This window comes from Oryza sativa, chromosome 11 (genome assembly GCF_034140825.1).
Source record: "Oryza sativa Japonica Group chromosome 11, ASM3414082v1".
NCBI lineage: Eukaryota > Viridiplantae > Streptophyta > Magnoliopsida > Poales > Poaceae > Oryza > Oryza sativa.
Window position 1 is genome coordinate 2,955,817 of NC_089045.1, and position 15,345 is coordinate 2,971,161.

General features: G+C 42.3%; 1 protein-coding gene across 2 annotated transcripts; it reads right to left on the minus strand.

Moving 5' to 3' along the window:
• Positions 1 to 301: 301 nt before the first annotated feature.
• On the minus strand, positions 302 to 9,123 carry LOC4349846 (ASI1-immunoprecipitated protein 2). 2 transcript variants are annotated; one of them, XM_015761939.3, is made up of 6 exons: positions 8,813 to 9,123; positions 5,256 to 5,341; positions 2,152 to 3,414; positions 1,852 to 2,064; positions 1,644 to 1,768; positions 302 to 1,314 (listed from the first exon to the last, which is right to left on the minus strand). In XM_015761939.3, exons 1-6 carry the CDS (start codon positions 8,813 to 8,815, stop codon positions 938 to 940), a joined length of 2,067 nt encoding a protein of 688 aa, XP_015617425.1. In that variant the 5' UTR covers positions 8,816 to 9,123; the 3' UTR covers positions 302 to 937. The 2 variants fall into 2 exon arrangements, with proteins under 2 accessions (XP_015617425.1, XP_015617426.1); XM_015761940.3 differs by lacking the exon at positions 5,256 to 5,341.
• Between the last annotated feature and the right edge of the window lie 6,222 nt (positions 9,124 to 15,345).

Here is a 15,345-nt window from a genome sequence, read left to right on the forward strand (position 1 = left end):
AAGCACATGCTGAGCAGGGCATAGGTTGGTTATATTTTCTCCTAATTGACATCCTTTGCTTCCAGCACTAGGAACATAACAGAGTGACAGAACTCATCTGTTACACCTAAAGAAGGTGGTCCATTTCTTTTCTTTCTTCTTTTTTTTCATTCCACATGATTAAATGATGCTCTAATCTTCAGATGGTGTAACAGATGTAGATATAAAATACTTGATTCATCACAGCAGTAATGTAGCAACATAGCAGACTTTCAGAAAAAAAAAATCTACACCGAAAATGATCATGCAGATGGCACAAAGATTAGAACCAACTTTTTTTCAAATAGACTTGCAGAGTAGTGATGGCACTTCATGCATGACAGTTCTAGGTGAGGTTGCTTAAGAATCATGTACAAATTCATGCTGCAAGTTTTACTGATGACAATCACCAGAGAGTGCAGTGAAACTTTGGGGGCAATTCAACTCTGATTGAGTAGGATGATACATCCTGAACAGCCAGGGACAACTACAGTCCACAGCTCGGTCATCAAAAAAAGGAGGTTTAACTAGAGATTCATGTAAAACAGCACATAGCCACCAAAGGCGCAATGAACTCGCTCCATGGTAAAAAGTTTTAGGACCACTTCATAGCTTGCGCTTTTACCCCAGGAGAGGGGTCAATGTGCTGCACCATAACTAGAAACAGTAACCACGACACGATCGATCATCATGACCAAGTTCTTGTCCTACACCATTATCAGTGCCTCCTAGGCCAAGGTTTCGCCAACCCAGTGTGCAAAAAACAACAGTCCATCTTCATTTTCAGTCTCTTGAATAAGCTCCTTGGATCGATGCTGTCTGTGGAATGATGAAGGCAAACGGCTCGGATGCTGAATCTTCTAAAATGGAACAGGGAGGACTGCATGTAGGATGGATTTTTTTTCTTTTTGGAGGGTAACTAAAGCATCGATAACTTCGTATCCATCCTTTCGCAGCTCCATTTCTTTAGGACCTTGCAACTTGTATCCAAAATCAGGTACATGGGTCTTTCAGGGGAGTTAATCACAGGATGGGATGGGCCTTTGTCAGATGAAGCCTCGCTTTCTACCACTTGGCTTGTGGTTAGCGATGGTTGATTATCATGATGTATATCGCTCACAACAAGCGCCATTTCTTGATCCAGGGCTTTACATGGCACAATATCTAAGGCATTCTGTTCTGGGACATCTTCATCTGCCAGACATGTCGTACAATTCTGTTCCACTAAGGCATCTCTTTCAGCCATATCTTTACTGCGTTTGAACACTCCCCACAAATAGTGTTTTCCTTGGAATACTACAATATAATAAAAACTGATAAGTGACCGAAAAACAAATATTACAGTAATGCTATGACAAGGAGTGAAGCTTTATCTAACTCATATACTCATCAACGAGAAACTTGTGTGCCAGAAAAGAAAAGGAAATCTTGTCAAGACGAAACTAAATAGTGTTGATCTATGCAAAATGAATAGTCATGCTAAACTGCATTGAACTATAATATCAATGAAATTATACCAAATTCATAGTTGAACATGCAAAGCAGCATGACATCATATCAGATATCATATTTTGCTGATGGCACTCATAAAATCAAATAATAGAATCTGCATTATAAATGCTTACCCCGATATTCAGCTGGAAGTACAACAGAAGGGAAGACTAGCAGCTTGGCAAAACTAACATCAGTTTCTAGAACAATATCATAATCAATGACATGCTTCACTAGGTCATCAAATTCTTTATTTGACCTGGCAAAGTAGCAAGAATATTAGAACTTAATGTCCAAACAGCAAAGGTAATAAAAAATCAAATATGCATAGGGTCAACAAACCTCGTATTCTGTGAAAAGAAAAATAAGCCAATACTCTCAGCACTAGGTACTGATGCCTTCTCCCAACTCTTAGGCCAGGCTTTCAACTTAGGGAGCTCTGTCACTTTCATTATTTGTGGCAACGACATAGATAGTTCACACACCTTCTTGCATGCTTTGTTTGAGAAGTGTGCACCCACTGGAATGTAGTTTGTACCTATCTTCATGATTCCACTGTCAACGTACAAAACGAAAATATTAGCAGCACAGAGAAAAACATTATAAAGATCATCAGAATGGAATGGAGGAAAACTAACGTACGTCCAATTAGGTTCATCAATGGGTTGCACACAAAAATATTTGGGTATGAATGGTGTACTGGATAGGCCACATTGGCCCTTGACAGCTATAGTTGGTAATGCTAACTGTGAACAAACATTCTGACCGCATCCAGCATTTATATCCCCAAGAGATGCAACAATTTCCACAGGCTTCTTCACTTGTCCATTAATCCCACAAGATTGGCGATTCATGTCATCTACTTGGATGGGCTCGGCATCTTTATCTTCCTCATATGGTAAAATAAGTCGTCTTTGTTTCTTCGGCTTGCCATTCTTGATACTTTGAGCGCCTTTAGAACCGTCATCAGCCTCATGTATCTCATGTGCATTTGAAGAGACCTCCAAGCAAGCCCGATCAAATTGCCTTGATGGCTCGATCGGATCCACCTTGGTTACGACTTGTTTTTCACAACTGCCCATTGAATTATTCAATGTACAGCTCCTTCTCATCAGCACCACATCCATATTTTCTGAGTTCGGTATGGATCTGTCCACATATTTTTTGTCTAGAGGGGAAGGTTTCAAGAGTTGCATCTTGTGCAACACATCCATATTCTCCGAACATGGTATTGATGTGCCTATAGAATTTCTTTCTAGAGAGGAAGGTTGCAATAATTGCTTTTTGTGCACCAAATCCATATGTTCCACACATGTAAATGTAGGATTAGAACCATCCTCAATCATTAGATGGGCTCGCTCAACATGATTAACTTGGGGAATGGATCCCTCAACATGGTCGGATGAAGAAAAGCGGTCATCCTTTTCATTCGAGAGGTTTAATCTCTTAATAGAGTTCAAACTAGGTTTTATAATGCCCATTGGATTTTGTATATTGATGTGTTGTTCAACTCTTGAAGCATGGTCCAAAGCTGAATGGCTTGAATATTCATTTTTACCTCTCCCTTCCATCTCACAATCATTTATTTTGGATATTTCCCCGGTGACCACTTCGGAAGAACTAAATGCATTTCCACTTGCGAAATGCTTAGTCTTTGAATCACTACCATCACATCTTGCCTTGAATGATCTATTTCGATGATGTCCCCATGACCATAATCCCTTTGTTAGTTTCATCTTCTTCACATTTGTTTCCTTAGTTATAGAGAAACCAAGTTCAGTTTGACTTGATTTCTTTTGATTAGATATATCTAATAAGTTGCCCACTTCATTGCCATTTGGTAGGCAATCATCACATAACCACTCTACTAATGATCCATCATAAATAACTGGATCAAAACAGTATCTACAAAACGATAAACCATGTTTAGTAAAAGAAAAATGGATAGTGAATTAGTGATCAATAAGTGTGAAACACACTATAGGCACATTTGGCATAGGACACTTTTAAGAGGGGTTTACACCAAAACTATGGAAACTAGGAATACCATTAAAAGTAAATGTGTTTTTATGGTACCTATGGTGAGTGTGATTCTAATAAGAGAACAATTTAGCAAAAGGAAATTGGAATGACATGAAAATATGGTTTTGTAACAACGAGACCATCCAACATTGTTTCTTTGAGTGTCTACTAGCTCACTTTGTGTTTACTTCATGTAGTTCTCAACATGAATCCACCTAAAAGCATCACCCATACGTTTCGATTGGCTTTTAGGTTTACAAGAGTATTGTGTGGCTAAGTTGGTCCATTTGGCTATGTCAACATGGTAAGTCTTTGACAAAAAGAAGCTTCCTTATCCTACACCGGTTATCTTCATGTGTTCAATTTTTTGGACTTTATAATATAGCGAGAGAAACTGTAGATGACTATTAGGCAAGACCACTTTCGAGGGTGGTCACGAAGCTTCTCAAAAAGCATGGTTTGAGGTTTAGCAATAGATTGTGTGTGAACTAAAATGTTGTACTTCTCTTTTATTCCACTTGGTTTGGAGTACTTTTAATATGTTATTATGGCTTTGTTCATCTCCGGGTACAGCGGACTGGATTTTTGTTCCATTATAAATAAAAAAAATCCTAGGCACATTTACCTAGTTGTCAAAAAGAAAGAACACCTACATGCTATGCAAACTTTTCACATTTTTCTATATCATCGCATATGATTCATAGTCTACCAACATATATTGATGGCAACGGGCCTTGGTAGTAAACTAATTTCACACTTAAATTCCAACCAAGAAGATTTCATATCATGAACCCTCTTAATTGCACATACATAGTGGGTCCCATATTAACAATAATCCTTATTCCTAGTTGGCCATGATCTCATGCTTTATACACTAAGCTTCATCGTACTTGTGTGATCAATATAGGCCCCAACATATTGATCAATTTAGCTTTACAAAAGTAAAGCAACAGAAAGATCCCCACAAACGACTTTAAGCATCCCTATTGGATGGTGCTAATGTCCTTTTGTGTTCCCTTTAAAGTCTAAACACTCATTCGTGTCCCTCCCAAATTACCACAAATAATAATAGATGTGAAAGATAAACTGGCATATAGAAATATGAAACAAAAATGTGTGTCAGAATAACTCAGTGCTATTTGTAGGGCAATGTAGGGCTAAGTAAAATGTTAAGTGAAAGAAATGGGTTATTTTCTACTACTTAGATAAATACTACCTCCGTCCCATAAAAATTGAATTTCTATGGAATAATGGACAAATTAGGAGGATGATCAAATGAACACAATAATCTTATTTAATGAACACAGTACATGCACATATTCTATATATAAACTTGATTAGAAGGAAGGCTGAGACAATGGGTTAGAGATGGGATGGAAAGAAGGGAAATTACAAGGAAACATATTTTGATGTAAACAATTTACTGTGTTCCACATTAAGTAAAAATACAATTTTTATGAGACAAAGGTTCAAAGGTAGAAATTCAGTTTTTATGGGACGGAGGAAGTATAGTATAGTGCTCCGAAAATGTGACAACCACATGGTGGCAAACTACTACATGGTGTAGTATAGTTGTGTAGAAGTATATATTTGTATAGTGTGATAACACAATTCTCCACAATAGCATAAATAAACTAAGAAGCAAGTTTCGTTTGGTAGTTGTTGAGATAAAAGATAAACATCCATAGAAATAAGAAATATAAATGAAAGGCTTGTAAACATACTGGTGCCTAGTTGCATTCTTGCATTTGTTGCAGTGCAAGATAAGTTCTTCCCAACCAACATCTCCACACACTTCACACAAGACATTCTGCAAAATTTTCAAAATGTAATTGTGCCATTTAAAAATAACCAAGTGGTGTAGTTTTTGCAATTTAGCCTTTTTAAGAATATTTGTATAAATGTACCCCTACCAAAACCTTTTAAACATGGACCCTTCTAAACGGAGTGGCAACATTTGATGTTGTGTACATAGCACTAAGCTAAAGCCGTCTATAAGCCATCCATGGAGCTGCAATATCACACAACATCATATTTGGCAGTATACCCAACAAATTCTGCAACGCCGTGTCATGTAGACTTTCACTAAATGTCCGAGCTTCGTGCACCAGGTCAATTTTTAGAAAAAAAAACGTTTAGGTACATTTGCAAAACATAAGACTTTCCATAAGGCAAAATCGTAACAAGCTTGCACGGTGGTGGCCATCGTTAAGTTTGCCATCCCATCACCACATCTTGGGTTGGTTCGGTATTTGGTCATAATGTTATCCAAAAAATTATCATGTTGCTAGTACAACACATAGAGAAGGTATCGAGTATCTTAACCAGTGTTAACACTACATCTAACCATTTACTGTCGTTCATACTCACCCAGTTATCCTAAATTATCACCAATGGACATCTATGACAATAAGAGACCCAAGATGACTAATATATGGATAAGCACATCAATGAAGAGGAAAGCAAAACAAACCCTATGAAGAGGGGAAGCATGAAGCAAACCTTGGTCACCATCATCGACTCATCGCCATTACCATCGACTCAATGATGTAACTGCCCCATGCAGCCCAAATCTCATAACATAAAAGGGGATAGCAGAATAGATCAAGACGATGAGATCCAAAGGAGGCGGCAGTAGAAGGAAACCTAAGATAGCTTTCCTTATAGGCTATATACGCTTCTGGTCTAGGGATCTCATCATGGGCTTTTATGGGCCATGTAAGCTATGTTTTCTAGATTTGCCCACCTTATGTTGCTCTCATCCTTTCCTAACATACCCAATTAAAAAGAATTCTAAAAGTACAAAAATGCTAAATATAATCTTCACACATTTTTCTACACATTACAGAAATGTATTACTTATGGTAGTGTAGCATTCACTCAATAATGTTACTTGCGATAACCAACTTCCCAACGATTTCTAGCATGATTTTTGCTTGTAAGTGGAAAGTACAAGATATAGTGCCAAGCAAAATTTCACTACACCCTAACATTAAACAAATCCATAGTGATATCCAACAAAATTCATGTTGCTTGTACCCTAAAAAATACATCAATTTCTAATAAGGTTGTCACTACGGTTAAAACAAAAAAAAAATGCCTTGTAATCCAGGCCTAATAGGCATCCATGACAAACACAAACCCAAAAGTGACTACATAAGGGAAGGGCACAACAATGAAGAGGTTGGCAAATTGGATCAAATTGAGAAAGGAAACAAGAAGCAAACCTTAGCCAACATCAATGACCTGTTGCCATTACCATTGCCAATGCTAGCATAGGTACCATCTCAATGTTGCAGTCGCCAAGTGTGGTCCAATATCTCATGGCACAAAAGGGATATGTGAAGAGATTGAGATGATGAGATCCAAAGGATGCAATGGTGAAAGAAGGAATTGTAAGGTAGCTTTCCTCATAGGTTATATAGGCTATGTGGACTAGGACTCCCATCTTGACCTTTATGGTGTGCAGGCTATGAGAGTTTCGTAACACGTCAGGACCTTCAATTGGTCTCATCATTTTCTAACTTACCAAACTAAAAAAGTCACCTTCCATTTTCATAAGAAAATATGAAAATGTTAAATTAAGGCCTCGAACTTAGGACCACACTTAACCCAACAATAGTGTTCTTTTTTGTTTAAGTGTGCCATATAGATATTTTATTTGACCATGACAATGAATCAAGCCCTATATATGGGTGACACAATACAAGCAATTGCAGAAAAGTCAAAATCAAAATCATAACTCAAGGCACCACAACCTTTGGAGAAGCACGTAGGGGCACTGTTCTGCGTCGAGGAAGGAAGAAGATGTGGTTCTACGTCAAGGAGGAAGAAGAGGTTCTATGTCGAGAAAGGAAGAAGACTAGAAGAGGCAGCAAGACTTATCTGCGTCGCGTGACGGTGTGAAGGAACAAGGGAAGGGAAGAGGCTAGCATTGTGAGGGAAAAGGAGATCCAACGGTAGTGGTACCTTGAGTGGATATCAATGGCTATAAAAAGAAGGGACCCTACATGCGGGTTTGTGGTTGCTCTCATTTTGTTCTTGAAATCAAAATCAAAATCAATAAATTCTCAATATGATAACTACCCAAACCAACCGATATGGTTCATAACTAGCCAACCAATATAATTTTCTTTGCCATCCATGGCTTCTACATACGCCAACCCCTTGCCACCCTCTCTACTCGGCTTAAACAAGATAAATCACTCCTAATGAGGCCATCCACTTCATACAATAGGCACCACCCTTCACTAATTCATGAAGTGTAAGTGAGTGATCACTATGGCATCCATTGCTTCCGTGCAGCTTAGTTCATACCTATTAGCAACACCATAACAAAAATATTTGCTAGAGCTCAATTTCCCCTCGAAGAATTGCTCTAATCTCAAAATGTTAGTTTACAAAATTCTGTTGTTTTTCCTCGAAATTCCCAGGAATATCTTTTAAACAGAGCCTATACAATGGATTCTAGTTCATTGCCAAACGTTACAGAAGATGATCGCATCATGAGAAAGTGTGTGATACACATCCATTCTTGAAAGTGTGCAAGACACACGCAACATGTCACACACAGGAACCGGGTAGTCACACAGAAGTGTGCTCCCAAACAACCAGCTACTACCACTATTATTGTACACAAAGCACAAGACTCTGTGTGGAGACCAAAACGATGGGTCCAGTTTTACTCAGTTGTCTATAAAGAACAGAAACTCACAGGATTTTAGTAGGATGTGTCAAAAACACATTTCGATAGAATCACCAGAATGAGGAGAGAGAGAGATTCAAAGCAAAGTTCCCACTAGGTTCGACCTCGTGACTAATTTCCTACAGAGAACTATGCTAGTGCAGTTGGCAGGGGCAACAGTGAATCCTTATTTCCTAAGATTTTCCTACAAAATTCGAAACTAGAGAGTATTGATTTCTGGATTTGACCACTAATCTCCAGGCGAATCCAAAGGTTACAAATTCGGGTGATCTTTTGGGTTGTTTTCATCGGGAGAAAGCTCACAAATCACATTTACCCTTACAGACCTAAACTTCTCAACCTGCTCTGCACAAGAACCACCCCAAGAACACATTTTGCCCCCAATTTATCACACGCATACATGAACAGCCTAACAGGCCACCGCTGACGATGGAGGCAGCAGCCCATATCCACGCAAATCCATCCCCCTCTCCAACGATTGGGAAAATCCCAACGGGAACACAAGCGAGATTTGCAGAGAAACAAACGAAATTGACAAAGAAAAGAAGAAGAAGAAGAAGAAGAAGAAAGCCGTACCATTTTTTCCTGCGACTTCAGAAGCTCCTCTCACGCATCAAGCCCCGGAACCGACGCAAGAAACCCGCAGATCCCTGTCAATCTCTCTCCTCCGACCCTCTTTCCTCCCCATGGCGAGAAGCCAAGAAGAACAGGAGCGCGGAACCAGCGCGGCTGCAGCAGCGGAGAGAAGGAAACGATAATTGAGTGAAATGATGGGAAAGAGTGGGCAAGTTTTCTTTCTCTCTCCTCTCCCTTCTTGACAAGCAAACGATGGTCGCTGCTGCAATCGCGCGAGGCGTGTGGCATCCGGCACCGGCATCGTATCCGGCAGAGAGATCGGCGAGATGACACAACGAACGCCTTTTGACGCCACGTACGTGACATGCCGCGCCGCTCCGATGCTGCCGATGCCACTGTGCAGCGATGCGATGCCACGTAATTGCAGTGATACATGACTGATTTTTCTTTTTTTTTTCCTAAATGTTGTGATAGGCTTTGTGTTATGCGTAGATTTGTGTGTTATTATGGGTTTATAGTTTAAAATAATATGTGGGTGACACATAACTATGAAGTATAAAAGTGGTTTAGTAGGTATAAATAAAATTATCGCCTAGCACACAGCTAATCATCTTTTCTCAGTAATTATATTGAAGATATTTCTTTGTACGTATTGCCATGTTTGTGAGCAATTTCACATATAACATATTATTTTCTCCTTTTTTATCATTTCTTCCGACACGTCTCTAAAAAATATATGCGTCTTTACTATGAGCCAAAAAGAACTTGCATCTATGTATGAGCACAACAATGATAAGGGATATCTCAAGAGTTAACTACTGCCCATCAATCGGCTTTGATTTTTCTAAATCATAGAAATTTGGTATTTTTCTAAAATCTCATAAATCGATAAAGCTGAGAGTCGAAGAGCAAGATAGGGAAGGATAACTCACCAACGTTGGACCATAGAGGGGGGCCCTAGGAGGCCGGAAGCTCGGCGGTGTAGCAAGGGCGATAGTGGCACCATCTTAATCATGGGAGACGAGGTCAGTTAGCCGGTGGGCAGTAGATCCAATGGAGCGAGATGCTAGAGATAAGCCAAGAGGAGAGGTCGAGTGAGTAAAGTTTACCGAAGATGGTGAAGAGGAGAAATTAGTGTTCAAAGAATAGAATCTAGCCGGTGCGTCGACGACCTTTCGGATCTAGCTAGGTGGAGGGAGGCCACCACGATTTGCCCCTAGTAGCCATGTTTGGCGAGTTCCCTACCTTGGAAGCGCGGATATCTTTTCAACGGTCGACTAGGGAGGTGGAGATAGATGGAGGGAGTGAAAGCGGTGCGGGGCGGTAGCTGGAGAAGCACGCTAGGGCACTGTTTAGCGTCGAGGGAGGAAGAAGAAGTGGCTCTGCGTCAAGGAAAGTAGAGGTTGAGGAAGGAAGAAGACTAGAAGAGGCGGCGGGATTTTTTTGTGTCGCGTGACGGCGTGAAGGGCGAAGAGAAGGGAACATGCTAGGGTTGTGAGGGAAGAGAAGATCCAACGGCTGTGATGCCTTGAGTGGAAATTAATGGCTATGAAAAGAAGGGGCCCAGTAAGGCCCAGTTGGCCTATCGAGGGAGGTACTAGGGTTAGAGTCCTAGCCGTCGCCCTTGTCTCGTCATTCTCATGCACAAACATCAAGAAGATGTGCTCGTGGCCGGAGGCTTCATATTAGTACTTCCTTCTCTCGCCCGATTTTCTCGGTTCTGCGTGTGATTTTCTAAATTTGATATGTGTTTATTATAGCTTCAAAAATAAAATGTATGAGACACAAATATAGTGTATACTGCTTATTATAGGTAGAAATATAATTATTCTCTATCACCATTAATCATCTTCTTAATTATGTTGAAGATATTTCTTCCACACAATGCAATATTTATGAGCAATATCTCATATACTTCCTCTGTCCTAAAGTATACTAAACTAGTACTGGATTTGTAGCTGAAAATAATGCATTAGTATTTGCATCTAGTATGAACACAACAATGACAAGGGATATCTCAAGACTTAACTAATACCCATCAATTAACTTTGATTTTTCCAAATCATAGAAATTGGTGATTTTTCTAAAATCTCATAAATCGATAGAGGCGAGGGCTGAAGAACAAGATGGAAGAGGATAACTTACCAGTGTTGAGCCATATAAGGGAACCTTGGGAGGTGGAAGCTCAGAGGTGTGGCAAGGCGATGGTGGCACCGACTTAGTCGCGGGAGACGAGGTCAGTTAGCCGGTGGGCAGTAGATCCAACGGTGCGATATGCTAGAGATGAGCCAAGAGGAGAGGCCAAGCGAGTGAAGTTTACTGAAGATGATGAAGAGGAGAAAATAGTGTTCTAAGAATAAAATCTAGGCGGTGCGTCCACGGCCTATCGGATCTAGCTAGGTGGACGAAGGCCACCACGATTTGCCCCTAGTAGCTATGTTAGGCGAGTTCCCTACCTTGGAAGCGCGAAGATCTTTTCAGCGGTCTACTAGGGAGGTAGAGATAGATGGAGGGAGTGAAAGTGGTGCAGGGCGATAGCTGGAGAAAGCACGCAGGGGCACTGTTTAGCATCGAGGGAGGAAGAAGAAGTGGTTCTGCGTCGAGGAAAGAAGAGGTTGAGGAAGGAAGAAGACTAGAAGAGGCGGCGAGATTTTTCTATGTCGCGTGACGATATGAAGGGAGAAGAGAAGGGAACATGCTAGGGTTGTGAGGGAAGAGAAGATCCAACAGCTATGATGCCTTGAGTGGAAATTAATGGCTATGAAAAGAAGGGGCCCAGTAAGGCCCAGTTGGCCTATCAAGGGAGGTACTAGGGTTAGAGTCCCAGTCATCGGCCTCGTCTCATCATTCTCATGCACAAACGTCAGGAAGATGTACCTGTGGCCGGAGGCTTCTAGATTAGTACTTCCTTCTCCTCTCGCCCTATTTTCTCGATTCTGCGTGTGATTTTCTAAATATTATATGGGTTTATTATAGCTTCAAAAAGTAAATGTCTGAGACACAAATATAGTGTATACTGCTTATTCTCGGTAGAAATATAATTGTTATATATCACCATTAATCATCTTCTTAATTATGTTGAAGACATTTCTTCCACACAACGCAATAATTGTGAGCAATATCTCATGTACTCCCTCCATCCTAAAGTATACTAAACTAGTACTGGATTTGTATCTGAAAAGGTCGCTTTATTATTTGCATCTTGTACGAACACAACAATGACAAGGTATATCTCAAGACTTAACTAATACCTATCAATTAACTTTGACTTTTCCAAATCATAGAAATCGATGATTTTTCTAAAATCTCATAAATCGATAGAGGTGAGGGCCGAAGAACAGGATGGAAGAGGATAACTTACCAGTGTTGAGCCATAGATGGGGACCTTGGGAGGCGGAAGCTCAAAGGTGTGGCAAGGCGATGGTGGCACCGGCTTAGTCGCGGGAGGTGAGGTCAGTTAGCCGGTAGGCAGTAGATCCAACGGTGCAAGATGCTAGAGATAAGCCAAGAGGAGAGGTCGAGTGAGTGAAGTTCACTGAAGATGATGAAGAGGAGAAATTAGTGTTCTAAGAATAAAATCTAGGCAGTGCGTCGACAGCCTTTCGGATCTAGCTAGGTGGAGGAAGGCCACCACAATTTGCCCCTAGTAGCCATGTTAAGCGAGTTCCCTACCTTGGAAGCGCCAACATCTTTTTGGCGGTCGACTAGGGAGGTGGAGATAGATTGAGGGAGTGAAAGCAGTGCGGGTCGACAGCTGGAGAAGCACGCAGGGGCACTGTTTAGCGTCGAGGAAGGAAGAAGAAGTGGTTCTACGTCTGAAGCATCTAGGCCCCCGGTGTTAATTTTGGTAATTAATGACAAGTACTAATTGTGGACTAACCGTTGTCTTTGAGCTATACATTTTAAGTTAGGTCCACGTCATATGCGCGCATGGATGATTATCGATGGATTAAAATTGATGGCGCAAAGCAAAGGGAAAGAAGACGGTAAAACTAGCGCTTTAATTTAGAATTGATCGAGGTGTAGGGCGATCAAATTTGCTAGTTTAATTTTAGTTTCGCCGTACTATTAAGAGGGGTAATGACCTAGCAAAGAGATGATTTTAATTGCCACATTAGGTCATTGCATTTTCATTTGTGCTCTCTTTTTCATTACACAAATTCACTGGGTTCGGCCTGACCAGGGGCGGTCAGACCGGCCACATAGTGGCGGTCTGACCGGCGTGCCCTGGCCGGTCAGACCGGCTACATAGTGGCGGTCTGACCGGCGGCACTTTCCCGGTCAGACCGGCCTCCTGGAGGCCGAGATGATGCTGCTCGGGATGGCCGATACAGAGCCGACGGAGCCGTAGTCGGTCAGACCGAGCCGATGGCGGTCTGACCGAGCCGAGGCCGGTCTGACTGAGCCGAGGCCGGTCTGACCGGCCACCCTATGTCGGTCTGACCGGCCAGGCCGATGGGGCCCTCTGACAGGGCTACAACGGCTAGTTTTCTAGCCGTTGCAGAGTAGCACGGTCTGACCGGCCGCATACCTCCGGTCAGACCGGCAGAGCACAGAGTTGGGGGATTTTGCCCCCAACGGCTAGTTTTGGTGGGTGGGAGTATAAATACTCCCCCACCAGCAGCAAGGGGGCTCTCTTGGCACCCAATTCAATTGCATACACTCATTGCACCTCTCTCACACTCACTTGAGCTTTGTGTTCATCCATCTAGTGTGTTAGAGGGTTGTTTAACCAAGAGTCAAGTGCATTTGCTTCCATTGTAGAGCTAGTGTGGCACTTGATCATCTCCACACCGGGTCATTGCTTGTTACTCTTGGAGGTTGCCGCCTCCTAGACGGCTTGTGGAGGAGTTGCTCGGTGACCTCTCCGAGAAGATTGTGGAGGAGGCCCGGCGCCGGTTTGTGAGTGGTTTGGAGTTCACCACCTTCGGAGTGAAGGAAGAACTACCCCGAGTGATCGAGGCTTGGGTAGTCCTCTCCGTGGGCCGGCTCCCGCCTTGCCCACCCCTTGACGAAGGGGGCGTGCGGTGGCTTCGTGGTTGAGCGGTGGAGTTGGGCTCGCCTCAACGGGGAGTAGGAAACCGGCGAGTTTCCGAACCTCGGTGAAAAATCTCTTGTCTCATTGTCTCATTTGATTGTCGCATTTACATTTGTGCAATTTACATTTCTAGAGACACACTTGAGATCATATCACCCTAGGATTGCAAAACATCGACATAGGAGCGTGATTTACTTTCCTAGAGATATATTTGAGCCACTATCACCCTAGGTTTGAAAAACATAACTTAGTTGCTTAGTTAGAGTTCACCCTCACCAAGCCTAGCAACTTAGGTTAGATTTGATTAGGTGTTATTTAGTTTTAAATCGCCTATTCACCCCCCCTCTAGTCGACATCTCGATCCTACAACGTCGAGGAAAGAAGAGGTTGAGGAAGGAAGAGGACTAGAAGTGGTTCTGTGCCGTGTGACGGCGTGAAGGGAGAAGAGAAGGGAACATGCTAGGGTTGTGAGGGAAGAGAAGATCCAACGGCTATGATGCCTTAAGTGGATATCAATGGCTGTAAAGAGAAGGGGCCCAGTAAGGCCCAGTTGGCCTATCAAGGGAGGTACTAGGGTTGGAGTAGCAGCCGCCGCCTTCGTCTCGTCGTTCTCACGCACAAAGGTTAGGGTAGAAGTGCTGGTGGCCGCCAACTTCCAGATTAGTACTTCATTTCCCTCTCACCCTATTTTCTTGGTTCTCTCCTTTCTCTGTTGAAAACTTCCTCTCTCAACTCCTTTCCTCATCTTCTCCCCCCCCCCCCTCCCCCCAACCCAATCTTCCCTGACCTTGTCGCTCAACTAGCGCATCGCACCTTCTTGAAGCTACAACACGCCACTGATGAGGCTAGGGGTGGTGATCAGTGTGAGGGTTTGGGGAAGAGGGGGAGTGGCGACGCTAGAAAGTCATGCGAGGGATGGGGAGGAAGATATAAGTTGTCACCTATCACAATTAATCATCTTTATATAGAAATTATGTGAAAGACATTTTTATTACACAATGCAATGTTTACATTTTTTATGTTCTATGAATAGATAGACTTTTTGCTCATCAATTCAATCGCCCGAGATTTTTATTTTTTTTCTAAATCTCAATCATCCTTCAAACTCTAGTTAGATTAGGGTAGGGTGGAGAAACTCGCCAGCGTAGGGCCTTAGAGAGAAGCATAGGAGACGGAAGCCCGATGGTGAGTGATGGGCGTGGCAGGGCATCAAGGCAATGTGGCGCTGCCTTAGTTGTGGGATTGAAGGGTGGTAACCCATTGGTGATAGATCTAACGACACAAGTCGTGCACCATAGATGAGCTCGGAGGAGTGACAGAGTGAGGGATTTCTGTTAGAGACAAGGAAGATGAGAAACGGATGAGAAAATAACGACAGTCGGGGAGGGCAACACTGTATGGGATCAATGCACCAACAAGCCTTGCCAATGAAGTAGGGCTGCTAGTGTGACTGAGGGTGGGGGAGGGATTGGAGACACTGGCAGTTCACGTGAGG

Excerpts from the sequence above, each read along its gene's own strand:
- LOC4349846 (XM_015761939.3), bottom strand. Across the intron at positions 3,415-5,255 it reads AAGAATGCAACTAGGCACCA|ATACTGTTTTGATCCAGTTA; the intron begins GTATGTTTACAA and ends ATCGTTTTGTAG. Across the intron at positions 1,769-1,851 it reads TTCTTTTCACAGAATACGAG|GTCAAATAAAGAATTTGATG; the intron begins GTTTGTTGACCC and ends CTACTTTGCCAG.